Raw genomic sequence first — 26789 nt, 5'->3', positions numbered from 1 at the left:
AATTAAATTGGACACCTGAGTCACAGGACGCTTTTCGTCAACTGAAACAAGCCATGGTTTCAGCCCCAGCGTTGGGACTGCCAGACTATGCTAAACCCTTTAATCTATTTGTCCACCAAAAATCTGGCTTTGCCCAATCAGTCCTGACACAGTTACATGGGGATAAGCAACGACCGGTAGCTTTCTTTAGTATTCAGTTGGATCCAGTGGCAAGAGGATTACACAACACCTTACTTCAGCCAGGACCACTAAATATGAAGTCCAACTATTGTCAAATCCAAGATTGATAATTAAAAGGTGTACTACCCTAAATCCAGCTACATTATTACCAACAGAAGATGGAGATCCGCATTCCTGTGAGGAAATCACAGTTGGTTTCTAAACCCCGCCCTGATTTAAATGACGTTCCATTATCGAATCCAGACTTGATCTTCTATGTTGATGGTTCAGCCCTCAGGAATTCTGAGGGACGCCCAAAATCAGCATATGCAGCAGTCACCCAGCATGAGACAATAGAAGCTTTTCAGCTCCCTGATTTCTTTTCTGCGCAACAGGCAGAATTGTTTGCTTTAACCAGAGCATGTGTATTGGCCACAGACCAGTCTGTTAACATTTATACCGACTCCAGGTATGCCTTTGGAGTGGCTCACGATTATGGACAAATCTGGAAGATTCGCTGCTACCTGACTTCGTCAGGAACCCAGATTAAAAATGCACAAGAGGTGCAAAATCTTTTACTAGCTATTCAGAGACCTAAACAGTTTGCAATTATTAAGTGCCAAGCGCACACGGGGCATTTGGACGAGGTTGCGCTTGGAAACGCTGCTGCAGATAGCGCTGCTAAGTCAGTAGCTATATCAAGTACTGAACGACAAGTTTCAGCCTTCCCTGTTAGGGAAAAGCCAGAGATACCGCAGCCCCCGTCCTTAGATGATGTGCTGACCCATCAAGATGGGGCCAGTTCTGATGAAGTAAAGGAATGGGTTGTTAATCATTGTTTTAAAAACACTGACGGCTTATGGGTCCATCATGACGGCCGCATGGTGGCACCCAAATCATTACTATCACCAATTGCCCGATGTGTTCATAAATTCACCCATGCGGGCAAAGGGGGGATGGCGGACTATATCCTTAAGACCTGGTATGCACCAGGAATCTCAAAGTTGGCAAAACAAATTTGTGAGAATTGTATTATCTGCCAGACCATGAATGCAGGAAAAATAAAGAAGGTACAGCCCGCATCCCATCCAAACCCCATGGGTCCTTTTGTACACTTGCAAATGGATTTTATTGAACTACCTGTATGTATGAGCTTTAAATATGTATTAGTTATTGTTGATATGTTTTCAAGATGGATTGAAGCTTTTCCTTGCAGAAAGAAGGACGCTACCACTGTTGCTAAATGTTTATTGAAGGACATTGTGCCTCGCTTTGGGATACCAGCAAAACTGTCAAGTGACAGAGGGTCCCATTTTACGGGAACAGTAATTCAGGAACTGTGCAAAGCCTTACAAATTAACCAACACCTTCATTGTAGTTACCATCCGCAGTCGGCTGGACTAGTGGAAAGATACAACGGGATGCTGAAAAATAAGCTTGCAAAACTGTGTAAAGAAACTGGACTTAAATGGGTTGATTTGTTGCCCATAGCTTTAATGACAATGTGGTCTGCTACCAACAGAACTACAGGATTGTCGCCTTACGAGATCATCATGGGAAGACCACAGAGATTGCCCTTTTCGGCACCTTTAACAGCTAAACAAATGGACATTCATAAAATGGAGGAAGATATGTTGAGTTATTGCATTGCACTAACCAAATGCATTTCTAGTTTCCATCAACAGGTAAAGGAAGCCCAGGTCGACCCCGCTGAAGGAAAGTGCCATACTTATGAGCCAGGAGATAACGTCTCGAAAGAATAGCCTTCAACCCAGATTTGAGGGACCCTTCCAGGTACTCCTGACCACAAACACCGCTGTAAAAGTAAAGGAGCGACCAACATGGATACACGCGTCCCATTGTAAGAAGGCATCAGTTGAAGACGATACACTGCCAAGATGAACTGGATTTGGACTCTAAGACTGTTCCTTTTGTTAACGATAATTGAAACTGCCATATTGATTTACCCAGATCCCCTGAAGGGCAAACCATGCATAGAAGAATGTGTACTTTTATAACGAGACTATGAAGGTTCAGCTTCAGGATCACACTATGCAGGTACCCCCGTATCAACCCCTAAGTCTTAGGATTAGGCAGGATAAGATAATAGAAGAAGATAGTGGACAGAAGCTTGATAAGCTATGGGTTACATGCCCTGATACTGTGTTAAGGAGTTATTTGCAGGGGCAATTCAAGAGGAGGATTGGCCTTAACGGCCAGATCAATGTTTTGCGATAACCCAGTTGCGCAACCCTTTGTCTCAACAATAGCTTCCCAGGAAAGAAAACCTAAACCTAATAGGACAGGTATGAAACAGAGAAGAAGAGGTAGAGGGCTGTTGAACAAGCATGGTTACCATCTTGTTAATACTTTTGTATACATGAGTTATTTGTATGCCAAAAGACAGAATTTTACTAAATGTTGGATATGCAGTCATATCCCTGTACATGCAGAAGGTGGAATACCCCTACAGCCCATTCCCTTTGGAATGGAGGAGATGGTAGGGGGGTTATTACAATCTAATACTACCTGGAACAATGAGGATGCCCCTGGTACAGTGTCCCAAAATAGTTTGAATCCAGAACAACTGGAAGATGAGTGGAAGGGAGCAGGATATAACCTAACGAAATTCGAAGGATGGTTTCATCCCCAATATGATAATCAAAAGGAATCCAGAAAGTTTATTAGTCACCTCAATGGGGACGTTAAACAATACAAAAGGAGAGGTCTGCCTGGTCAAGGGAAGGAGGCACATGTGCAATCATAGGAACTGAATGTTGCACCTATATTGCAGATAGCTCAGAAAATATCACCAATTTGGTAAACCACATAAAAGGAGGCCGTAAAGAAACTACACCAACCTGAACAATGGTCCATTTGGGATTGGATTTCAGGATGGGGAGGAGCACTAGGAAAACAAATACTGGAAGTCCTGATTGCAATAGTTATAATAATCATTTTGATTAGTCTACTAATTGGATGTTTAAAATTGTTGTGTACTAAGGTCCTCACAGTGATGACCTCAACTACCCCAGCCCCCATGATGACAGTTCACGAATGAGAGAATATTGATGGAGACACTTTTGAAACAGAATTTGCTAAGTTAGGACAGATAGAAATTCCGTAAGATTGTCCTTGGTAAGGACAAAAGGGGGGGAATGTGGAAATATAAAATATCCTGTATAGTTTTGTGTCAGTCTTGCAAAGTATGATGGGATAGTTGACATCGGTTAAAAGTTTAAGTATTGAAATAGCTGATGCAAGACTGTTGGAACACGGCCAGAACAGAATGTGCTAGGTACCAAAACTGTTCCCAAGGGGTAGCCTGTAACTGAACAATGTAAGAGGAATAGGAGTAAGCCTATGGTAACAGATAGCTTTGTGTATATGGCAATAATTAACTTATGAACGTACAGGAATGTGACAAGATGTTCTATTCATTGTTCTTGTGCATGAAACGGTTTGATGTATGATAATGATGTGTCAATCAGGAGTTGTTTACTTCACTGTATAAATATAGAGCCCAAATGCGTGCTCGTTGGAGTTGTAAGCCTCAGCCCTTGCCTGAGATTCTCTCCCCTTGTACAAGTAAATAAAGACTACTTTTCTGACGGAATAGAGTGTAAAAAGAGACTTACTCGGAGTCGAGATTTCGACATGGCTCACCTCGGTTCAGAACGATAAGGCCCGCCCACACACGCACCGATTGGTCGACCGTCAGGTCACCGAAGCGTAGGATTGGTCAATCGTCCCGTCACTCGACTGTAGGAGGGCCCACCCGCATGCGCCAGGAACCCGGCGTACGATTGGTCGACCTCGACGTCACTCTATTGCGGATAAGGAGATGCTAATGAGCGGAATTTTGAACGTTTTTTGGATACCGCGGGCGCAATTTTTGTCCGGCCGAAACATAAATATGCTTACGACCGTTTTGGAATGGTAAGCTTTCTTTTGATGTAACGCACGTGTAGGTACGCTCTGTAACTTTCGAGTGTATAGCCGGACAGACGCACACTGAAGGACAGACAGACAGATAGACAGACAGACAGATGTATCCATTTATATATAGTAGATAGATTTTTTTAAATGTCATTATTTTTAAAATTTATTTGAAGATTTAGTGATGTTTTGGGGCCCGTAGTATTTCTAAGTTTTGACAGCTCTTCCTGTCAAACTAATGAATGGGCATTCCCTGCTTCGATTGGCTCCCCATGGCCCACGTGATCCCAGGGGACGCATCGAACTAACTGCACCGCTAGGATACGCAAGCACTGCGCGCCGGCAGCTGGAGCAGGCCCAGGATCAGTATTTCACGGGGGCCCACAGCTCAACGGCCGGCGCGCAAGGTAATTACAGGTCGGAGGCTTACACCCGCAGGAAGCCCCCGACCCGAATTTCTGGGCAATTATGAATAACAAACAGCAGGACATTAAAGATCATTTAGCAACGGGGCAGCCACCCAAAAAGCAGTTAAGGTGAACAACTATAATCACTTTAACGAGCCCGCCAAAAATCGGACAAAGAACTAACCCTGATTTGGTGCGCAGATAACTAACCTCCGAAATAGTATAATTGTAGGCCCACCGGTAACCAAAAGTGTGCAGCAAGCGGGCAAGCGAGGCAAGATGAGCAGCGGGCCAATGAGCAAGCAGAGAAGGGCAGTGTGAAGAAGCGTTGGGTGGGGATGAGCAGGCACACGCTCAGGGGCAGGGATACTCGAAACTCAAAGAAGTAGAACGACCATGAACACCGTGGTAACAAAGGGCCGGGTAAACCATACCTTCGGATCATTACCACTGCACAGGTAGTGATCCAGGCCACCGTGACCGAGCTAACACCGAAGACCGCCAACCGAACCCCAACTGCAACAAAACTTCGACGACCCAACCACCACCAGAAGAACAAAACCCGAAGTTTTCCATTCTACAAGGTAAAGTACCCAACAAAGACTTTACTCCCTATCTCTAACAAAGGAAAAGAGGGTACTTTACTCAGACGACTCCACCACCATGCCCTGGGACCACGTGGCGATGGCACAAAAAACGAACCCCAAAACCGCAACCGGCTTGATCGACAGGATTCGACCTGTCCAGAAACCCTTATTGGTGAGCATAATCCCTGGCCCCTCACAGCACAATTTAGTTAGATATTGGGAGTGGGACAAGGGTAGGGGGATTATTACTGTGATTTTTCCCTCGATGTGCCGTGTGTTCCCCATTCCTAATTAAGTTTACTCTTGTAAGCCTGTAATCATTCCAGTAATTTTCAGTGTTGTATATTTTATTGTGCCTTTTAATAAAAATACAGTTTGCTTGCAACAAACCAGTTGTCTACTCAAATTCTGTATCGCTGCCTGTACCTAAGTCCGGTGTCTAGAACCCAGGGGTGTGGGAGCGATTCGAATTGCTCAAAACCCAGTCAGGGGCAAAGCTGACTGCACACACGCCCCCCCTACGCCACAGGCACCACCTCAGATACTGGGGCTGCGCGATTTTTAGAGGCAAGTTAAGTAGAGATGTTTGCACTGGGTGATGCACCGGGGATGAGCGGGCTGCAGCAAGGCCAGGGGAAAAGGGTAGCTCGGGAGCCAGCTCCCCAGAGGGCGAGTTCGTGTGTGAGTTCTGCTGCACAGGACTCAGATAAGGACCTCGATGGGAAGGCGTTCACAAGAAGAGTGATGGGCATGCACCCCGAGATGATAGGTGCAATGGCAAGGGTGCCTGAGAGCCTGTCGGAAATGGTAAGGAGCATGGAGGAGTCCAACATTGTACAAAGCTCTGCACACACCATGGAGCCCATCCATGGCAGTCTGCAAAGGATGGCGGCCTACCTGAGAGACTGTGGGGACCTAGACCTCATGCCACATGTCATGGACGATGTGATGCAACCACTGTAGCACAGGTGGAAGCCACGCAACGTCTTAGTGCTGTAATGCAGTCAATGGTTGCTGCCATCGAATCTCAGACTGCTCTCATGCAGTCACAGCTTGTTGCCACGCAAGCTCTGTCTGCCGACATCATCGCTGGGTGCACCACATTCCATCGGGGATCTCACGGTATCGCAGCAGGCCAACAATCTGTGCTCCAGCTGAGGTGCTGCCCCAGGGTAGTGGCAGTGGCTAAGTCTAGCAGGAGCCTCTCAGGATGACAGCATTCCTGCTCCCACCACTGCCACTTCGCCATTGCCCTTGTCACTGCCTGTCATCCAGACAAGCCAGACTGCTGCTGCCCAGCCTGACGTGGCGCAGTTTACATCTGGGCCTTCCAGGCTCAGAGCCGGTCAAGGGCGTCCTGCAAGGCCATCTGTAGTCTCTGGAACCAACACCCAGCAGCCGTCCACCAGCCCTGCTGCTGCCACTGGACAGACTATGTAGGGACATTAGTTTAGGAAAAAGCACTGTAAAGAGGGGAAAGAAAGACTTGCATTTATATCACGCCTTTTATGACCACTGGACGTCTCAGAGTGCTTTACAGCCAATTAAGTACTTTTGGAGTGTAGTCACTGTTGTAATGTGGGAAAAGCGGCAGCCAATTTGCGCACAGCAAACTCTCACAAACAGCAATGTGATAATCACCAGATAATCTGTTTTTGTTATGTTGGTTGAGGGATAAATATGGCCAGGACACCAGGGATAACTCCCCTGCTTTTCTTCTAAATAGTGCCATGGGATCTTTTATGTCCACCTGAGAGAGCAGACAGGGCTTCGGTTTAACGTCTCATCCAAAAGATGGCATCTCCGACAGTGCAGCACTCCCTCAGCACTGCACTGGAGTGTCAGCCTAGCTTTATGCGTTTAAGTCCCTGGAGTGGGACTTAAACCCACAACCTTCTGCCTCAGAGGCGAGTGTGCTGCCAACTGAGCCACAGCTGACACATAATATTGTTATGAATATTGTTGTTGTATATATGTGATTACTGAATGTTGATGAATTTATTAATGGAATTTTGCTGATTTTGTGGTGTCTCTCATTTCAGCTTTGCGCTGTGATATGGCAAGTGAAATGGATGGAATGATGGGGATGTGGTCAGCAACCGGGATGTGGGGTAGAACTTATTGGAACCATAGTCTGATCAGGCGGTCACAGACCACCCTTCCAGAAGGCTGACTGAGTGGCTGCCTCCTCCCTCGCTGCTGTTCCTCCTCCTGTTGCTCCTCCTCCTCCTTGTCCTCCTCCTGAGGTCGTCCCGCTATACCTGTTGGAAATGGCTGGGCCCTCATGATGTCCAAGTTGTGCAGCATTCAGCACACCATCACGAAAAGGGACACCCGCTCAGCTGAGTATTGGAGGGCTCCTCCCGAGCGGTCAGGGCAGTGGAACCATTGCTTGAGCTCTCTGATGGTCTGCTCGATGATGTCCCTGGTGGCGGCATGGCTCTCATTGTATGAGTGCCGAGCAGCAGTGTTGGGGTTGCGGAGGGGAGTCATGAGCCAGGGGAGATTGGATAGCCCTTGTCTCCGACCAGCAAGCCGCGAGTTTGATGTGGTGGCTGGAAGAGGGCTGGAACCCCAGTTTGGCGCAGGATGAAGGCATTGTGGCTGCTGCCAGGTTAGCGGGCATTGACGGTGAGGATTCGCTGTCTGTGGTCACACACCAACTGCACATTAAGTGAGTAGTATCCTTTGCAGTTACAGAATACCTCAGGATTGTTACAGGGTGCCCGCAAGGCCACGTGGGTGCAGTCAATGGTGCCCTGCACCATGAGGAAGGCTGCTAACCTGGCAAAGCCGCATGCACGCTTGTTCTGCTTCTCTCTGGTCATGGGGATGGAAATGTAATCCCTTCTCCTTCATTAGAGAGCCTCTGTGTCCTCCCGGATGCAGCAACGGATGGCGAACTGCGAAATGTTAGCTATGTCTACTACTGCAGACTGGAAAGATCCGCTGTTGTAGAAATTGAGGACAATGGTGACCTGGACTGCCACTGAGAGAGCAGTGGTGGTCCTGATCAGAGACTTGAGGTCTGTTGCAGGAGGTGGCAGGGCTCTGTGACCACCTCCTTGTTAAAGCAGAGCTTTCTAAGACACTGCTCCTCAGTTAAATTTCTGTAGGAGAAGTGCTCCCGGAACACCCTGGTTGGCCCTCCTCCCTCTGGCCACATTTTCCAATCTTTGTCTCTGCCTCCGATGCTGATGCTGGAGGGCGAGGTTGAGTGCCAGTACAGCCCCCATTAACGTAACCAAGTGTAGGACTTCGAAATCTCAGCACAATGAAACTGACAAATTGTTAGCAGCTAGAACACTCCTGAAAATAATAAACATTTACCTCACTGAAAACGGCTGTTTCCCTAAGTCAAACTGAGAAGGCAGCATTGATTGACAACTAAAATGAAAACGGATGTTGATCCCTTTAAATACCGCTCCTACAGCAGCCATCCGACTGCATCACGCCTCCTCTTCCTGCCGTTGTTCACGCCAGACACAAAGGCAGGGTGCGGCAGTCAATTTTGCATCTGGGCCATTAACGGGGTGTTCCACACACGTTGCCATTACGATCTGGCAGCCGCTAAAGGCATAAGTGCAAAATATTATTGGCAGTGCTAAATCCCGGGTGAATGTCACGTGCGGTGTTGGATTCGCTGCGCCCCACCACAAACCCATTAGCACCCGGTTAGCGTCCCCCGCAGTGCTAACGGGAGGCGCTAACATGCATAATTTCTCCCCCAAAATAATTATGTTCAAAATGAAATAATTTTCCCTCGAAGTGGTACAGCCCGCATTTGATTCTATTCAATAAAAATCACTTACAATGGGGTTGTAGGGGCTGATTGGTACAGTAGGTTGGCATATAAAGGCAATTTTCTAAGACTGTGCACCAGCAGGCAAATTGGTCCTACATCCTTTTCCCTTCAGATTTGAATGATGAGCCTTCTCTTCCCTTTGTGTAATGAGCATGGTCAGCCTCAGCCTAGTCTGCAATTGGTACAAGTCCACATACCAAAACTGCCGGTATTTCAGCACAATTTGGCACGAAGTGGCAATTTCATTCAGAAAGGTCAAATGTGTGGCTGGTGTGCTAAGTGGAAAGGTCCATGTGGGTGCAGTCAGGAATGCCTTCATGAGGCCGGGGGTTGAGCCACAGTTTAGTAAATGGAGCTTTAGGGGTAGATTCTACAAATTAGTCCTCCTGGTGTGGAGCTTTGCATGACAGAGGTGCTAATTCATAAAATCTACTCCTTATTCTACGTCTAGTCATATTTTCCAAAAGCTGGAGTCCTTGACGTTGACACTGCTCGACAAAGATCTAGGTCTAGTAAGTTGAAAATTTAGCGCCGGCTGTTAAGGCCGGTTTTGAGGAAAAAATGGCGGCCGCCTCATTTCCGCTCACTTCCGGCGCGGAATGCGGCAGCCGCCATATTGGGCAGGTCGGCAGCGCTGCCGTTGCCTGCACTTGCCACAAGTATTTTAATTACAAGAATGCCGAATTGATTTTGGACATCATCGCTTCTCTTACATCCCTCTCCAAACCATGCAGCCGTTGAAAGCGCATAGAGCCAGGAGAAAGCGACAGTGAGCTATAAACCACACGGTAAACAACTGATGAGATAACTGGTAACTATGGAAAGCTCAGACTATGTAAGTGGAGTGAAAACTGCTTCCAATGAAATGCATCAAATCTCCACCCCCCCCCACACTGGTCAGTCAAACATTACAGGTGGTAAATACTTTTTAAATTAATTATACTGTACTGTAGCGGTTCGTGTAGATCGCCACTAAATAAAAGAGTTTGACTTCGACGAACTATTAACAAGTTGTTTATTTACAGGAACAGACTAATTACATCAGGTAAGATGGCTGACTGTAGGAGCACCGTGGTATAGGTCTTGTCCCAGCGGGGACTCCATGAGGACTGAGTTCGCAGTCCTGTGGGGAGCGTGATGACGTCATCGTGTTTGTGTTGTGACGTCATCACGTTGTTCGCGTTTCCCGCGCTTAGGGCATCTCGTGATGCGCGTCGTTGCATCGCTGGCCGTTGAGGCCGAGGTCGCGAAGCCGGGCTGTGCAGGTGCTTGCCGCGGGAGTGGAAGATCGCGTCGCTCCCGTCGGCTGGCCGTTGAGGCCGAAGACGCTAGGCCGGGCCATGCCGGCGGCCGTCCTAGAAGGCTGAGTCGGGCCGGCGGCCGCCGCACGCATGTCACGTGCTACGTGACGTGACGTCAACACGTTAGGGTGCATCTTAAAGGGGCAACGGCCCCAACAGGTAAGTTATACATCCAGTAAGGTAAGTTAAGGGGAATTGTGTGTCTTTATGTAAGGTACAACCGGTGGTACCGCCACAGTACTATAGTTGTAAGAATCTCAGGAAAAATTAATCAAAATACCATTTCCTTAAATTTAATGGGGGAAAAATTAGGTTTCTTTGTGCCTCTCGTTAGCGCCCCAAAACGACTAGCGCCCGAGCGTGGTGCCGCCAATGCCCTCTGCGAAATTCAGCAGGAGGTTAGCGGCGGCGCTAACCATTAGCACCCTGCGACGCTGCGCCACCGGCGATGACGTCATCGCCATGCGCAGCGCAAGGCTCGTGCCCCGGCTGCAATCTTCGGTAGTGGCCCCTAAATTATCGCCGGACGCTATGTCCGACGGGGTCAGGGAGGCCTACCTGCGGCCGGGGAGGCGCTATTTAAAGGGGAGGTGCCAGTGGCCATTTTTGTTGCTGGCCGTTTGCTAGCACCTGCCTCCGCTCCCATCCCCGGCCTCCTGATCCGCCCCCCCCTCACACCGTGGAGTGCCAGCTGCACTCATGAGCCCGGCACTTCTCTTGAGTCCCGTGCTCTTTTGCCGGCACTCCGATCCCCGGTGGCCCAGCTGGGCCCCGGGTCGCGCTGCGCAAGGCCTCTCCCCTTTAAGAAGGGGAGGAAGGCCTGCAATACCGCAGCTTCCAGTAGCGCCCCACTTCCATCTTGGGGCGCTACCACTCAATTTCGGCCGCGGGGGTGCTAATTTTTCCGGGGCGCTACTAGTTAGCGCCCCAAAGGGAGCGCGACTCAATTTCTCCCCCTATACCTTTTTCTAGTTTAGGAACTAATAAAATGATGTGCAAAGTTTTGAAGACTGTTTTTAAAAGGTCAAGAATTAAGGAAGATTTTAACACCATATTCTCACCAAGAGTTCTTCAAAAGTCTGTTGTTAAAAATTTAATTGAACTCTCTTCTGCATGATTTACACCAGTAAACTCATGACCAAGAGGTTCATGTTTCCCTTTTTAAAAAATGTATTTCAATTGATTTCTCATGCAATGGTTTAACAACATCTATGTCACAGTCTCTATGTGGTGTTCACAGTCACAGTCCCTACAGATCTGAGGCTGTGCTTTAAGACCCATTCAGCAGGGAGTGAACGCCCTATGCGATATGCAGGCTAGTGCACTGTCACTGCTAGCTGCAAGATTGTGCATCCCCATCCCCATCCCTCTCCAGCACCATGGTGGAGCACAAACCGCCACACAGCAAACATCTGGGTAAAACATCTATGGACCTATAGCAGCCAGCGAAGGTGGGAGTACCATGCAGTCTGGTACCCATTTGTGGACCCCACACAAGACCCAGACAAATGTCCAAGAAAGTAAGAGGAGAGCTGTGGACAAACAAATGCCTCGTGATGTGCCACAATGGACAATGCTCCAACCCCACAAGGGCCATCAGCGGACTCGATACCTCCTGACCCAGCAAAACCAAGGAACCGCCATCAAATTATCCAAAACAGTACATTCACTGTTAATAGGTGACTGCCCGAGAACACCCCACCGATCCTTTAGACATGACCTTCGGCCTCCTGCTGATGTTATCGCTGGAAAGAGGGCATTCCACGGGAGATTCAGCACTCTGCTTATTTAAATCATCAGTCAGCACCAAAATACCAGTGCTGCCTATGCTCTCCCTGCGGGCGGCCCTTAACCTTGACCCATGGTGGCACCACCTATTTTCGGGCTTAATCGAATTTCTAGGCCATAAAGTTTCCATCCTCTCGTTCCTTGCCTTCATGAAAATGAAAACTCATCAAAAATTTAGGGGTTGAATTTATAACTTATCTCTGGGGTTTCCGCAGATATTCTGCCAAAATTATAATGGATGATCGGGAGAACCCCTGCAGAAATTCAACCACATCATTTTTTAAAAATACATATCAGGGCTAATTTCCCTCTGGGTCCCCTTGCTGGCACAGACAGATGCAGTGCACTGGAGGTGCAATGCAGCTGCTGAGGGATCAATGCATTCTGCTTCCATGGATCTTTGAGGTGCTCCCAGGATTGATCCATGGGCACCCGAAGAGGAGCAAATCAACTTAAGTTACTCAGGTCCTGTTGTCGGTCAGCATGGGATGATTCATTTTCAGGAGTTGTAAAGGGAGCTGAGTCTTCAGCAAACAGCCCTGCCTCATGACAGAGGGAAAGTTTTTGATGAAGAAGCTGAAGATGTCTGGGCTGAAGGCATTGCCTTGAGGAGCTCTTGCAGCAAAGTCCTGGAGCGATGATGAGTGATTTCTGACAGCTATGACTATCTTCCTTTGTGTCAGGTATGACACCCGCCATAGGAAGGTTTTCCCCTTGATCCCCATTGACCTAAGTTTTGCTAGGTTTCCTTGGTGTCACACCTCACCTCTGGCATTCAGCTTTCGTGTCCACTTCTGGGTCAAGGTGCTGAGGCCTAGAGCGGAGTTCCTCTGGTAGAACTCAAAATGAACACCAGTGAACAGTTTATTGGTGGCTAGGTGTTGTTTGAAGTCATTATTGATGACTCCTTCCAGCGCTTTTCTAATGATTGGGACGAGGCGGATATTAATTGGGTTAGATTTATCCTGGTTTTGGGGAGCAAGCATATTTGGGAAATTTTGTCAAATTTGTCTGGGGCCTCAGGCTGGCATTGACCAGCATGCAGAGTAATCACTCCACCACTTTGCCACCTGTTTTTGGGCGCAAGTTGAATCTTTCCCCCATACTATCTCTCGAGAATAATATCCTAAAGCTCACATTTTGTACCAGATCCTCTGATTTTAACGCTTTAAAATGTTTTAAAAGCAAACTGTCCTTCAGGCAATTTTATATAACTTTCTTCAAGTTTTAGTTTAACTCCAATGCACTCAAGTGATGCAAATTAACCTTCATTTCTGTTCCTTTTTAGCCTGTGCATTAGTCAACCATTAATAATCCATTGGTACATGGCCAATACTGGTGTGAAAAATTAATTTTTAATAGGCGAGACTAACATGTAGTGTTCGAGCTGCATTCTTTCACTTTGCACTATTGGTGGTAGTGTAGTTACTGGATTAGTAATGTAGAGGCCTGGACTAATAATACGGAGAATGTGGCCTAGAAATTTGTTGGCACAGTGCCCGTTTTACATGCGTAAAGCTTTCAATATGGTAGGTGAAGTACATACATTCCACGATAGAAGTGCCTGAAACAGGCATCAGCCATGCATGCTGCAGTCAGTATTCTCAGCAGCTTGCCAGTCAAACTAACCATCCTTAAAGAGGCTGCCTCCTGAAAGGACCGATTCCAGGCCATCCTCAAGCTAACTTCTTTGGGCACACGTTGCAGTTGTACTGCCCAGTTTTGTGCCCATAGTTGGGTGCTAACCAATTTCTCCCCCCATTCAGTGTCTGGACTTATCCTTTAGGTTCTTCTCTCAACTTTCACTGTCAGTTCTGAATTTTTTGAGCATTTTTCCATGGAAAGAATCTAAGAACATAAGAACATAATAATTCGGAGCAGGAGTAGACCCTAAGGTCCTTTGAGCCTGCTCCATCATTCAATAAGATTATGGTTGATCTTCGACCTCAACTCCACTTTCACGACCGATCCCCATATTCCTTGATTCCCCAAGAGTCCAAAAATCTATCTATCCCAGCCTTGAATATACTCAATGACTCAGCATCTACAGCCCTTTCGGGGAGAGAATTCCAAAGATTCACAACCCTGAGTGAAGAAATTCCTCCTCTTCTCAGTCTTAAATGGCCTACCACTTATCGTGAGACTATGCCCCTTAGTTCTAGACTCTCTGGCCAGGGGTAACAACCTCTCAGCATCTGCCCTGTCAATCCCACTCAGAACCTTAAAAGTTTCAATGAGATCATCTCTCATTCTTCTAAACTCCAGAGAGTATAGGCCCAAACTACTCAATCTCTCCTTATAGGACAACCCTCTCATCCCAGGGATCAATCAAGTGAAACTTTGTTGCACCACCTCTAAGGCAAGTATGTCCTTTCTCAGATAAGGAGACCAAAACTGTGCACAGTCCTCCAGGTGTGGTCTCACCAAAGCCCTGTGCAATTGTAGCAAGACTTCCTTACTCTTGTACACCAACCCCCTTGCAATAAAGGCTAACATGCCATTTGCCTTCCTAATTGCTTGCTGTACCTGCATGCTAACTTTCTGTTTTTCCTGTACGAGGACACTTAAATCTTTCTGAACACCAACATTTAATAGCTTCTCACCATTTCAAAAATATTCTGTTTTTCTATTCTTCCTACCAAATTGAACAACCTCACATTTCCCCACATTATATTCCATCTGCCACTGACTTAACCTGCCTATCGCTCTTTGCAGGCTCTTTGGGCTAAAAATTGTGTAGTGCCCCAATTGAGGCGCTAACTTCGCCGGGGCGCGCTGTGGCACGTCGCGCCGAGGTATTGCAGGCCTTCCTTCCCTTCTTAAAGGGGAGGGGCCTTGTGCAGCGCGACCTGGGGCCCAGCTGGGCCCCCGGGGCTCGGGAGTGCAGGCAAAAGAGCCCGGCACTCGGCAGGGGTGGGGAGGGGGGGCTGGTGGGGGTTCAGGAGACCGGGGACGGGAGTGCAGGCAGGTGCTGGCAGGCGGCCAGCAACATAAATGGCCGCCCCGCACCTCGCCTTTAAATTGCGCCTCCCCGGCCGCAGGTACACCCCCCTGACCCTGTCGGACATATCGTCCGGCGGTAAATCAGGGGGCACTCCCGAAGATCGTGACCGGGGCTGCGCACATCAATGACGTCATCGCCAGCAGCACAGCGCCGCAGGGTACTACCGGTTAGCACCACCACTAACCTCCCGCTGAATTTTGCGGGAGGCGTGGGCAGTGCCACGCCCGGGCGCGAGTTGGTTTGTGCCCCACTTAGCGCCCTCTTAAGGCGCTAAAGGGTGGCACAACCAACTGAATTTTTCGCCCTTTGTGTCCTCCTCACAGCTTACTTTTCCAGCTAGATACATGTTATTTTAAAATGTGGTTTTAAGTTAATCAACCACTCCCTCAAATATCTATGCAACCCTCCATTAAATGCTTCCATACTATCTACTGTACCTCCACTGCCTCCCAGGCTAGTTCAATCCACAAGTTTACTACACTCCGCATATGGTTAAATCTGAAATCTCTTTGTAGCTTCCCTTTTCTAAACTTTAGCCTATGTCCCAGTTTTAGAGTTTGTGGTAATCTTGCACATTATGGCCCTGAATTTGTGGTCGGTATGACTGTGAACACTCAGAATATGCCGTCATGCTGCCTTTGAAACTGACCGCAACTTCGGGATTTGGTGCATAAGCAAGTGCTTGCGAAAATCCCATAGTTGCGGTCTGACAATGACAGCTGTGAAACTGGCTGTGCAGTGCCACCGCCACCCCCACCCCCACCCCCTCGACACAGAGCTGGCAATCAGTGAAATCTCATAAATCATTGAAACTGACGAAAACTTTGGCTCTTCCACAGTAAGTACGTTGTTAAATTCCCCACTAAAAGTTAGACCTAAAGGGATAAGGTGTAACTGGGGTTTTAACAACCTATTGACTGCTAAACAATTGTTAAGTGTCTGGAAAACTAATTTTAATTTTGTGCAGTGTGAAATTTGTCCATTTTAATAAAAATTAAAACTTAAGAAACTTTTCAAAAAAATGTTTTAAATTTTTTTTAAGTTTATGCATCGTTATTTTAGGTTTGGCTTTTTCCCATGTGAGAGCCCCAATATTTATTTTGCTCTCTCTAACTATTTTTAAAAAGTTACAATTTTAAGGGCTTACCCACTTCCTTGTTCACTGTCTGTGAGAATTCTGCCCTTACTTGGCTGCTTAGGCAGCCTGTTGATGTCACGGCACTTCGCACAAGGCGATCCCCACTAAGTTCCGTTGAATTGAACTCAAGGTCGGAAAACCCAAGGGGGAATAATTCAGTTGACTTGCGCCTCCTGGGCGCAAAGCAACTAGCACCCGGGAGCGGCGATGTTTGCGCCACTCGCGAAAATGACTAGAGTTTTTGCGGCAGTGCAAAAATTTACCGCCCCGATCTACTGCACCTGCAGATCATGACGGCAGTCGAGCGTGCAACGCCCTGTTGGCGCCATGGACCAGATATTGAGTGACGCCCCCCTCCTTTCCGCCTGGCGCTAGCAACGACAGGGAGACTAGAACATTTCCCAGTCGGTGAGGGGCTTGGGGGGTGCTATTTAAAGGCGGCCTCTTCCTAGCTTTTTCTGTGGTAGACATTTTTGCACCACTCATTCTGACAGAGAGATTGATTCAAGGCTCCAAGGAGCAGGGTGCAGCCCGAGAGCAAGATCGACCCTCCCCTTTAAGAACTGGCCGGCACCAGTGTGTCTGTGTTCCATTGCTGACTGACATCATATGAGCTTTACCAGCACTCTGAATTAGCGCCTCGCTCCTCGGTGTTAGCACCTCTCAAGGTGCTTAGCACCTGGTTTAGCGCTCCAATCACCTCCAGGGGTGATAGAAGCCAAGTTTGCAGTCGGAGGCAATAATTATCAGCAGGCGCTAAACTTTGCGCCCAGCCGATAATTGCGCCCCAAACGTGGTGATACTGAATTCCTCCCCCCAAAGATCTCGACACAGGAATTTGAGATCCCTGTGCGGCGCGTACTTCGGGCCAGCAGCGAACGCATTCGCTTCGCTGCTGACCTCAAATTCAGGACCATCGTGTTCAATTTATCCATTCAAATCATCACAACCAAAAGTTCCAAGGCTCATGCTGGTATTTGTAGATAACATTTTTACATTGATTTGATCATTTCGGTGAAGACTCAATAATCACACCGTTTCCTTTTGCAGCTCTGCTAATGTACATCCAATCAATGTATTCAAATTACATGTTTTATGTGTTTGCTTGCATTGACTTATTTAAAACCATCTAGTATTTCTTAGCACATTTCCTAATTTACTCAGTTCCATTTGAATCAATCTCTGGCCACATAACTTGATGGCATCAGAAAAGTTTCTATCACTCATCTCCATTATACTAAATTAGATTCATGGCTTGTATTTCTTTCCAAAGAAAGACTGTGCAGGATAAATGAACATACTTGAGCCAATAAATATCTCTGATGGAACTATGCAAATGCTGTAGTTTGCATTATGCAACCGCATTACCCAAAATACATAAAGATTTGTTTTTATTCTTCCTGTGATAAAATAGCTGGGAAATCTTTTTCATCCAGTATATTATTAGTCAATTGGTGCTGTCTTAACATACAGCACAGAAGTAACACAATTTATCATTTCCTTTTTTACCTCATCTAGTATTTTATAGATTTCAAATGCAGCTCCTCTGGCATTAGAAAATGCTTCAATATATGGTGCTGTTTGGCCAATAGAAAATGTTCCAAAGGTGACACAGAAAAAAATCTAAAAATATAGATGAAAGAGGAGTTAGAAATATGACTTATAAAACATCTCAAATGTGGTTTTAAAGGATCCATGTTCCTGACAAGTGTTGTTAGAGGTAGAATTATTATAATTTGTGAAAAACAAAAATATAGTAGGCAATTTACAACTTTGGCAGAGGTGGAAAAATGGCAGTATTGGATCAGTTGCGCGCTACATACCCCACCTGATTTTCCTTTCCATTGAGTTCAACAGAAAGAATATCTGGCAGGGTGTATAATGGATGGATGATCTACTACTGTTAGTTTTCTGCCCCTGCTGAAGTTGAAAATTACCCCCATAGATTTTTTTAATTGAAAAAAATAATGTAGAAAAGCATTTCTGGTACTGCAACAGGCTGCCATTTTGCTCCAGCTAACCAGCATCCATTTCTTCTACAGCACATGATACATACCACTTATCAGAAGCATGGAGGTACCACTGCCAAGGTTAGGGGAATGGCTCTCTTTAGGAAGATATGAAAGTGCTGGATGGTGTGCACTTGTGAACAGACAGACAGGGTCAGATTTGGTTATAAAGCCCCTCACAGTTGAACTGCTGGTTAACATTTACTATGCAGGCTCATTTAGGAAGAAAAGTTACTTGGTCAAGTTGCCAAAATGTATCTGGCACCAATGGAACCATAATGCAATCACAGTTAGCGACTTGAATGGAAGAGATCAAAATAACAATCGGGAGAGATGTAAAGCGGGTTGCCTATTTGCTATCACCTGTTTTACACTATCGCACAAAGTCAAAATCTGCCCCACTAATTTTTTAAAATCTGAGGACAAGTGGGCTCTATTTCTCCCCATTCCCTATTGTCCATGAGCCATGCAGCATCTGCAGAAAGAGTACAGGCAGAGCAATTTGCTCCTAGGCTGCCACCACAACCACTTTAGCAAATATACAATGGTGGCCTGCAGACATTGCTTCCTCTGATTTTCCTTCATGGGGGAAAGCAGCATTCAGCAATGTGAGGAATTGAACCTGTGGTGGAACTCTCCTTGGTACCACTTACTGGTATTCAAAGCTGCTGCCACCCTGCTACCAAAATGAGAAGTTATTCAAAACATGGAGGAGCAAATGTTCTTTAAGATTTAATTTAAAAATAAATAACTAATTAAGGAATACAACTCGTTTAAAATTACCCTATGACATATCATTTAAGCTGCAAAGTTGTTTTAATATATCACTGTACTTACAGTAAGAACTGTTCCAATGGTGTATCCTGAGTTCTCAAGAACCAAAGAGGTTCCATACCAAAATCCAATCCCATAAGATCCAAATATTATAAAGTAGGCAAACCCAACAGCCAGGTTGGCAGTAATAGCCTTCTTTATACCAATCCTTTTTGCTTCTCCTAAATTTCTATGGTACCTTTAGAACATATCAAAAGCGGGAAAAAAATAAGTTTTAGAATTGAACAATAAATACCCCCTTGATAGTTGTCAATGTTCATCATGCAAACCTTTCAATTTCTTTCTGTTGCCCTCCAAAGGCCACCACTGTTCTGATTGCCCCCAACACTTCTTCTGCAACCGCTCCAGCTTTCGCATAAGCTGTCATCTCCAGGCTGGTGAATGAGACTGTGAGCTGAACATAAAAACATTGAAACTGAGGTCATAAATATATTTAGTCTTAAAATATTTGATCTTGCTGATGCAAATTATAAATAATTCTGAAGACAAAGTTACATTTTTCACCTTGAAATGATAACAAGTTGATAACCTGTAATATAATAAGTCAGTAACAGTGCATTGTCTTCCAACTTCAACAAACAGGTTTGGACCATGTGGAACTTTTTCACTACTCCAACATTCAAACTAACTCAATTTAAACCCACAGTGCATAGACTAGGAATATAAGAATAGGAGTAGCCCATTCAGCCCCTCAAGCTTTTTCTGCCATTTAATTAGATCACGGCTGATATGTATTTCAACTCCATTTACCCTCCTGGTTCCGTACCCCTTAATAGCCTCACCTAACAAAAAATGATCAATCTCAGGTTTGACATTTTCAATTGACCTAGCCTCAACAACTTTTATGGGGGGAGGGGGGTGGGGGGAGATTTCCAATATCCTCTTTGTAAAGAAGTGGTTCCTGACATCACACTGAATGGCCTAGCTCTTGTTCTTGACTCCCCACCAGATGAAATAGTTTCTCTCTATTGTGGTGTATGTAACCTGTTCCACCTTAAGAGAACTTAAGCCTGGTCCACCTTAAGAAAGGTACTACTTTCTTTGGCTGCTGTATACGTAATACCGGTGGTGACCACACCGGTATATAAGCACAGTGTAATAATATTGTATTCAGTATAGTCCGACCTCCAACCAGTAAAGACCTGTTGAATTTACTCTTGTGGTCTGTGTAGTAATTCTCGCTATAACACACAGGCTTAACAGTGGCGACGAGTCCGATTCTTACCCTGCTGCAGTAATTTCCACGGCGACTTCGTCCACAGACAGGACGTCGAAGAGAGGTTTCCACCCTCATCACCTACGGGAAGACACATCGAGCGGCAGGCATTGAGCAACCGGAGTGCAGAAGACATCCTGACCTCGAAGCCTCCATCAGCGACTGTCAGCTTCTTCTACTACCTCGTGGTGGGTAAGCCGGGCAGCGACGCGACAGAAAGTCAACCGCGTTGGCTGTACAGACGGGGCTGGGAAGACAGAGGAATAAGGGCGGTGAGGTCGATCGCGACCAGAGATAAGGGCCGGGCCGCTTTCGAGCGAGAGGCGCAGCGTGGGACATCGATCGCGACCGGAGATAAGGGCCGCATTCGGGCTAAAGGCGCAGCGTCTGGGGAAACTGAAGGCGCGAGAGCCGCGGTGAAGCGGAGACAGCGTCGGGGGACGGGTGAAGACCGCCAAGCGCGGGAAAACCGCCATTTTGTGGGAGGAGGACGACAGCAAGAGCGGGAAGCCGCCATCTTAGATAACATTAAAAATACGATAAATTGCTACGATGCCTAAACATGGGAACATTAATGCCTTCGACAGTGATATAGAAGACTGGGCTATGTATGTAGAACGCATACAAAACTATTGTAAGGCAAATAAAATTCCTGAGACAGATAAAGCACTAACATTACTAAACTTAATGGGTGTGAAGACATACGGGCAATTGAAACACCTGTTATCACCAGATGAACCGGCGGATAAGACGTTCGAACAGATTGTTACTGTCCTAAAAAAATCATCTTAGCCCCACGCCGCTGATGCTAGCGGAACGATTTAAATTTTACGATAGAAGACAGCGGCAAAATGAAAGCAATGCTGAATATTTGATGGGATTACGTAAGCTAGCAAAATATTGTCAGTTTGGAACGGGACTGACAGAGGCACTTCGAGATAGATTTGTGTGTGGTTTATTTAAACAGGATACACAAAGGCGACTGCTCGAGGAGAATGAGCTGTCTCTCGAGAAGGCGGTCACTATGGCAGCAGCACACGAGGCCGCAGCGAGAGGCACGGCAGTAATGCAGCTACGGCCACCGGAACTCGGTACAAACAAATTGGGTTTGAGTTCTGTCAAATGTTATCGTTGTGGGAAGACAACGCACGATCAGAACCAGTGTTGGTTTAAAAACCAAGAATGCAGAGCGTGTGGCAGGTTTGGCCACATAGCTAAAGTATGCCGGTCAGGAAAGAAGACCAGCAATAAAAAGTCACCGCAAGGAAAATATGCAAAGGTACACAAGGTGACAAAGAACAGTTTGACTGAACAGAAGTCAGATTCAGACGCTAGCAGTAATGAACTGGATAGCTTAAGAATACACAACGTTGGTAAGGATACAGACCTCCAGACAATTTGGGTCACTCTTAAGATAGCAGGAGTCCAAGTAAAAATGGAATTGGACACTGGATCGGCATTGACGGTCATGAATAAGAAAGATTACAGAAGGTTATTCCAACATATTCCCTTACAGGATACGGAGATTATATTGAAAACGTACACGGGGCAAAGAGTGTACCCCATCGGAAAAATAGAGGTAGAAGTGGTTCACAAGGGCGAAGGAAGCCAAGTAATGGACTTATATGTGCTACCTGAAGGAGGTCCACCACTACTAGGATGGGAGTGGATTAGGAAAATGAATATGGACTGGCACTCCTTGAAAGCACTAACGGTAGATTCCGGGGAAACAGCTGTCAAACCTAAACGATTGTCCAGAATATTGGATGAGGCTAAAGAGGTGTTCCAGCCGGGACTGGGAACACTGAGAGGAATTACGGCAAACATCAAGATTGATGAACATGCACAACCAAAATTTTTTAAAGCCAGACCGGTACCCTATGCAATACGACCTGCGGTTGAAGCGGAGCTGGAAGCACTAGAACGTTCAGGGGTACTGTCTAAAGTAGATTGGAGTGAGTGGGCTACGCCCATTGTTCCCGTTATGAAACGTCCTGCGAACAATAAGCCAGGAGATCCAGGGAAGGTTCGCATCTGTGGAGATTTCAAGATCACCGTTAATCCAGTGCTTCACACGGTGCAGTATCGCTTCCATGGATTGAGGATATTTTCACTTCACTGTCTGGCGGGAAACACTTCACCAAGATAGACCTGGCGCAGGCGTACTTGCAGATGGAGGTTGAAGAAGAGTCACGCCAATACCTCACGATCAACACGCATCGAGGGTTGTACCGGTACAATAGGCTGGTTTTTGGTGTGGCATCGGCTCCAGCAATTTGGCAGAGGGCCATGGAGCAGGTATTACAGGGAATTCCAGGCACACAATGTTACCTGGATGACATTCTGATCACAGGTGATGGTGATGAACAGCATCTCACTAACTTGGAACTGGTGCTCAACAGACTGAAAGAGTATGGACTTAGGGTAAATCGGCAGAAATGTGAGTTCTTCCAGAAGCGGATCTCGTACTGTGGTCATGTCATTGACCGGGAGGGGCTTCATAAGTCTCCTGACAAGATAGCGGCAGTTGTAAAGGCTCCCGCTCCGGAGAATGTCTCTCAGTTGAGGTCGTTTCTAGGATTAAATTAACTACTACCATAAATTTCTGCCAAATCTATCCACGGTGCTGCATCCGTTGAACGCTCTTTTACAGAAAGGGGTACCATGGGACTGTGGCGAAAACTGTAAGAAGGCATTTCACAAAAGCAAAGAATTGATCACCTCAGAGGAAGTGTTGGCTCACTTCAACCCGACAATGCCTATTCGGTTGGCTTGTGATGCTTCTCCATATGGTATTGGGGCAGTACTCTCACATAAATTGCCAAATGGCACGGAAAGGCCAGTCGCGTTTGCATCCAGATCATTGACCTCCGCCGAGCGCAACTATGCGCAGATCGATAGGGAGGCCCTTAGCCTTGTATGGGGAGTGAAGAAGTTTAATCATTACCTACAGGGCCAAAAATTCACACTTCTGACGGACCATCAACCGTTGGTGTCCATTTTTAACCCTAAGAAGGGTGTTTCGGTGATGACAGCACAGCGTCTCCAGAGATGGGCTCTTTTCTTAGGGGCACATCAATATCAGATAGAATTCAAAGGTACGAAACAGCATGGCAATGCTGATGGCCTGTCGCGCCTGCCACTACCTGAAGATGAAGACACGACGGAAGTTGACCCTGTTGAGTTATTTCATTCGACCATTATCGAGTGTTTACCTGTCACCAACGCAAGTATTGAAAGAGAAACCAGGAACGACCCGACACTGTCCAGAGTCTACGAGGTGACAGTGAAAGGATGGCCAACACGGGGTGATCCTCTGTTACCGGCATTCTCGGCAAGGCGAGACCAGCTGTCCGTCTGCCATGGTACTTTGATGTACGGGACAAGAGTGATTATTCCTCCCAAGTTAAGGGAAAGAGTTTTAAAAGAACTACATGCAGGTCATCTGGGGGGAGTTAAAATGAAAAGTCTTGCTAGGGCTTACGTATGGTGGCCAGGTATTGACCAACAGATTGAGGAGTTAACGAAAAGCTGCGCTGGGTGTCAAAAAGTGCAAAATGCACCTCCGATAGCACTGCTACACCCATGGGAATGGCCTTCAGCCCCATGGCAACGCATACACATTGACTTTGCTGGTCCATTCATGGACTCCATGTTCCTAATCGCGGTGGACGCACATTCCAAATGGCCAGAAGTCATCAAGATGAATACCACTACTTCAGAAAAGACAATTGCGGTGTTAAGAACAATATTCGCAAGGAACGGATTGCCAGAACAGATCTGTTCGGACAACGGACCACAGTTTGTATTGGAAGAATTCCAACAATTCTTAAAGAAGAATGGAGTTAAACATTATACCTCTGCCCCATATCATCCGGCGACAAACGGGTTGGCTGAAAGATTTGTCCAGACATTCAAAAAGGCTATTAAGGCCATGAATGATGATCAGATTCCGCTGCAACACAAGGTCGATAAGTTCCTGATGTCATATAGAAACGCCGATCATGCCGTGACTAACCAAAGTCCTGCTATGATGTTTTATAACAGGAGGTTGCGGTCCAAGTTGGACTTGTTAAAACCAAATGTGCGGAGGGAAGTGGAAAACAAACAGTTTCGGCATATTAACAGCAAGACCACTCGAACTTTCGACGTAGGACAACCAGTGATGGCAAGGGGCTATGGAAATGACAAATGGCAGTCTGGAACAATCCGGGCCAGACAAGGACCTCTGATGTACACCGTAGATATTGGTCATAATGTGATAAGGCGTCATGCGGATCAACTGGTAGAATCGAGAGCAAGGGTCGAACCCATGGTTGTGACAGACAGCTGTGGAAGACGTTCATGAACCTGAAGCATCTACCTCGGCCGAGAATGTATTTGATGATGATGACACCCAATACATTGGCAACCAACTAGAGGAGGCGCCTCAACAACAAGAATCAGAGACCACTGAAAGGCGTTATCCAAGCCGAATCAGAAAGCCTCCTGAGAGACTGAACCTTTGAACTGTTATACCTGAAGTTATATATGTATATATGTTATGTTTATTTGGGGATATGACTGTTAAGCTAAAAAGGGAGGATTGTGGTGTATGTAACCTGTTCCACCTTAAGAGAACTTAAGCCTGGTCCACCTTAAGAAAGGTACTACTTTCTTTGGCTGCTGTATACGTAATACCGGTGGTGACCACACCGGTATATAAGCACAGTGTAATAATATTGTATTCAGTATAGTCCGACCTCCAACCAGTAAAGGCCTGTTGAATTTACTCTTGTGGTCTGTGCAGTAATTCTCACTATAACACACAGACTTAACATCTATCAAATTCTCTAATCATCTTAAACACCTCAAGTGGATCATGCCTTTATTTGGGGGAATGCAAGTATAGTCTACGCAACCTGTCCTCATAATTTAACCCTGTTAGCCCTGGTATCACTCTGGTGAAATTACGCTGCACCCTGTCCAAGACCAATATATCCTTCCTGAGGTGCAGTGCCCAGAACTGAACGCAGTGTCCAGATGTGACCTACTATATGAACACTGCAGAGGGACACTGACTATAGCCGAGAAATGGCAGTTGGTAAATTACCAACAGACAAATGCTCATTTGAAATTGCTCTGTCCACTATTTTAGCAGGGACTTATATCACAAGTATGCTTGATGTGCTTTTATTTGTATTCTATATTGTTTTATTCACATACATTATTGTTTTTCTTAAGTGTTTTATTTTGTTTGCACCTACCTTGGACCATAGCATAGCTGATAATGCAAGGAGAGGGCTGGCAGCCAGGATTACCAGAGTCAGCTTCCAGCCCTTTGCAAAACCAACTATTATACCTCCTGCAAAAGTTGAGATGTACTGGAATAAAAGTCCAATCTTATCACCGATTCCCTCATTGATTTTGTTGATGTCACTGGTCATTGAAAAAGCACAATAAATTCCAATGCAATTAAAATGCTATTATTTACAGCAAGAAAGCTCTTTCGTGCAAAAATGCACTTATTTATCTAGACTGAAAATGTAATATCATTCTTACGCTGTTAGACGTGTGTTGAGTTGTCCAACTGGGTTAACATCAAACCAGCCAATCTCTTTGCTCAGTACAACATGAAAAAATGTCTTTCGGAGCCTTCTCGTCTGTCTTGCTGAACTCAGAACCAAAAAGGAAACTTGGATGTATGCAAACAGTAGTGCTCCTGCTCCGATTCCAACTTAATAATAGGAAAATCTAGGATGGAAGCAATGAACATTTCTTTTCTGAATAAATCACAATTTCTCTTCTATAAAGTTATTAGTACCCAAAGCCATTTTGTTTCTGATTTAGGCATTCTTTAGAGTGAATATTCGAGAGTTGGTAATGTTTGTTAATAGATCTGTCACCTTCTATTATAGGTTCTTCTAAATCACAGTGCAATAATTCAGGAAATGCAGTAGATTTTTACTGAATGATATATCTGCTCACTATGCAATATTTTGATTATGAAATTATTGCAGTAGCACTTACTCAGCCATTTGTTCTTCAAAGGGCTTCTCATCACAGTCTATTCTATTTACTGTAATAAACCATGATAAAATATAATTATATTGCAGAAAAATGAACAAATATTTATTTTGCTTGTACAGCATTGATTCTACACTGGGAAATTATACTTAGATATTTCAAATAGATATCATTAGATGAAATTGCACTAAATTATTTGTGAAGCTATGTCAAAGTTCACCCTGCCAATCACAACATTAGTGCCTTCATATACTGCTAATGATTGTTGTGCTGAGTTAGTCCTTGTTCTATTTGTTTAGTCTAAATATTGCAAATGGTTACTTACTATTAATTATGCTGCAGGTTTAGGTATGTATATAATGCCCAACTAACATAGACTTTCAATGTCTTGAATGTACCATCAAAAAACCACAATTACCCTGTTAATTGTCATGCACACAGAGGCCATTTACAAAGAACGTTCACCCAGACAGAGAAACTCAAAATGTTGAATAGTTAGAATGCATATCTGGCTACCTCTTACAGCAGTTATAGTTAGAACTGCAGTTTTGAATGGGAAGTTTAAGAAGCAGAGATTGGTTGTGACTGTAGCCCAA

At 45.7% G+C, this 26789-nt stretch overlaps 1 protein-coding gene across 2 annotated transcripts in view; it reads right to left on the bottom strand.

The window, feature by feature from the left end:
* Positions 1-25917, bottom strand: part of LOC147117448 (ATP-dependent translocase ABCB1-like) — a 174744-nt gene extending 148827 nt beyond the window's left edge. For both annotated transcript variants that reach the window (XM_085988444.1, XM_085988443.1), the window contains exons 1-5: positions 25729-25917; positions 25434-25605; positions 19241-19365; positions 18975-19149; positions 17638-17751 (exon numbers count right to left, since the gene is read on the bottom strand). In XM_085988444.1, coding sequence (XP_085844570.1) covers positions 17638-17751; positions 18975-19149; positions 19241-19365; positions 25434-25448 — 429 coding nt within the window. In that variant the 5' untranslated portion in view covers positions 25449-25605; positions 25729-25917. The remainder of the gene's footprint in view (positions 1-17637; positions 17752-18974; positions 19150-19240; positions 19366-25433; positions 25606-25728) is intronic.
* Between the last annotated feature and the right edge of the window lie 872 nt (positions 25918-26789).

This window comes from Somniosus microcephalus, chromosome 5, assembly GCF_052327205.1.
Source record: "Somniosus microcephalus isolate GS21.2 chromosome 5, FLI_Smic_1.0, whole genome shotgun sequence".
Lineage (NCBI taxonomy): Eukaryota > Metazoa > Chordata > Chondrichthyes > Squaliformes > Somniosidae > Somniosus > Somniosus microcephalus.
The sequence above is the reverse complement of the archived record's forward strand: the minus strand, read 5'-3'. Positions and strand labels throughout refer to the sequence as shown.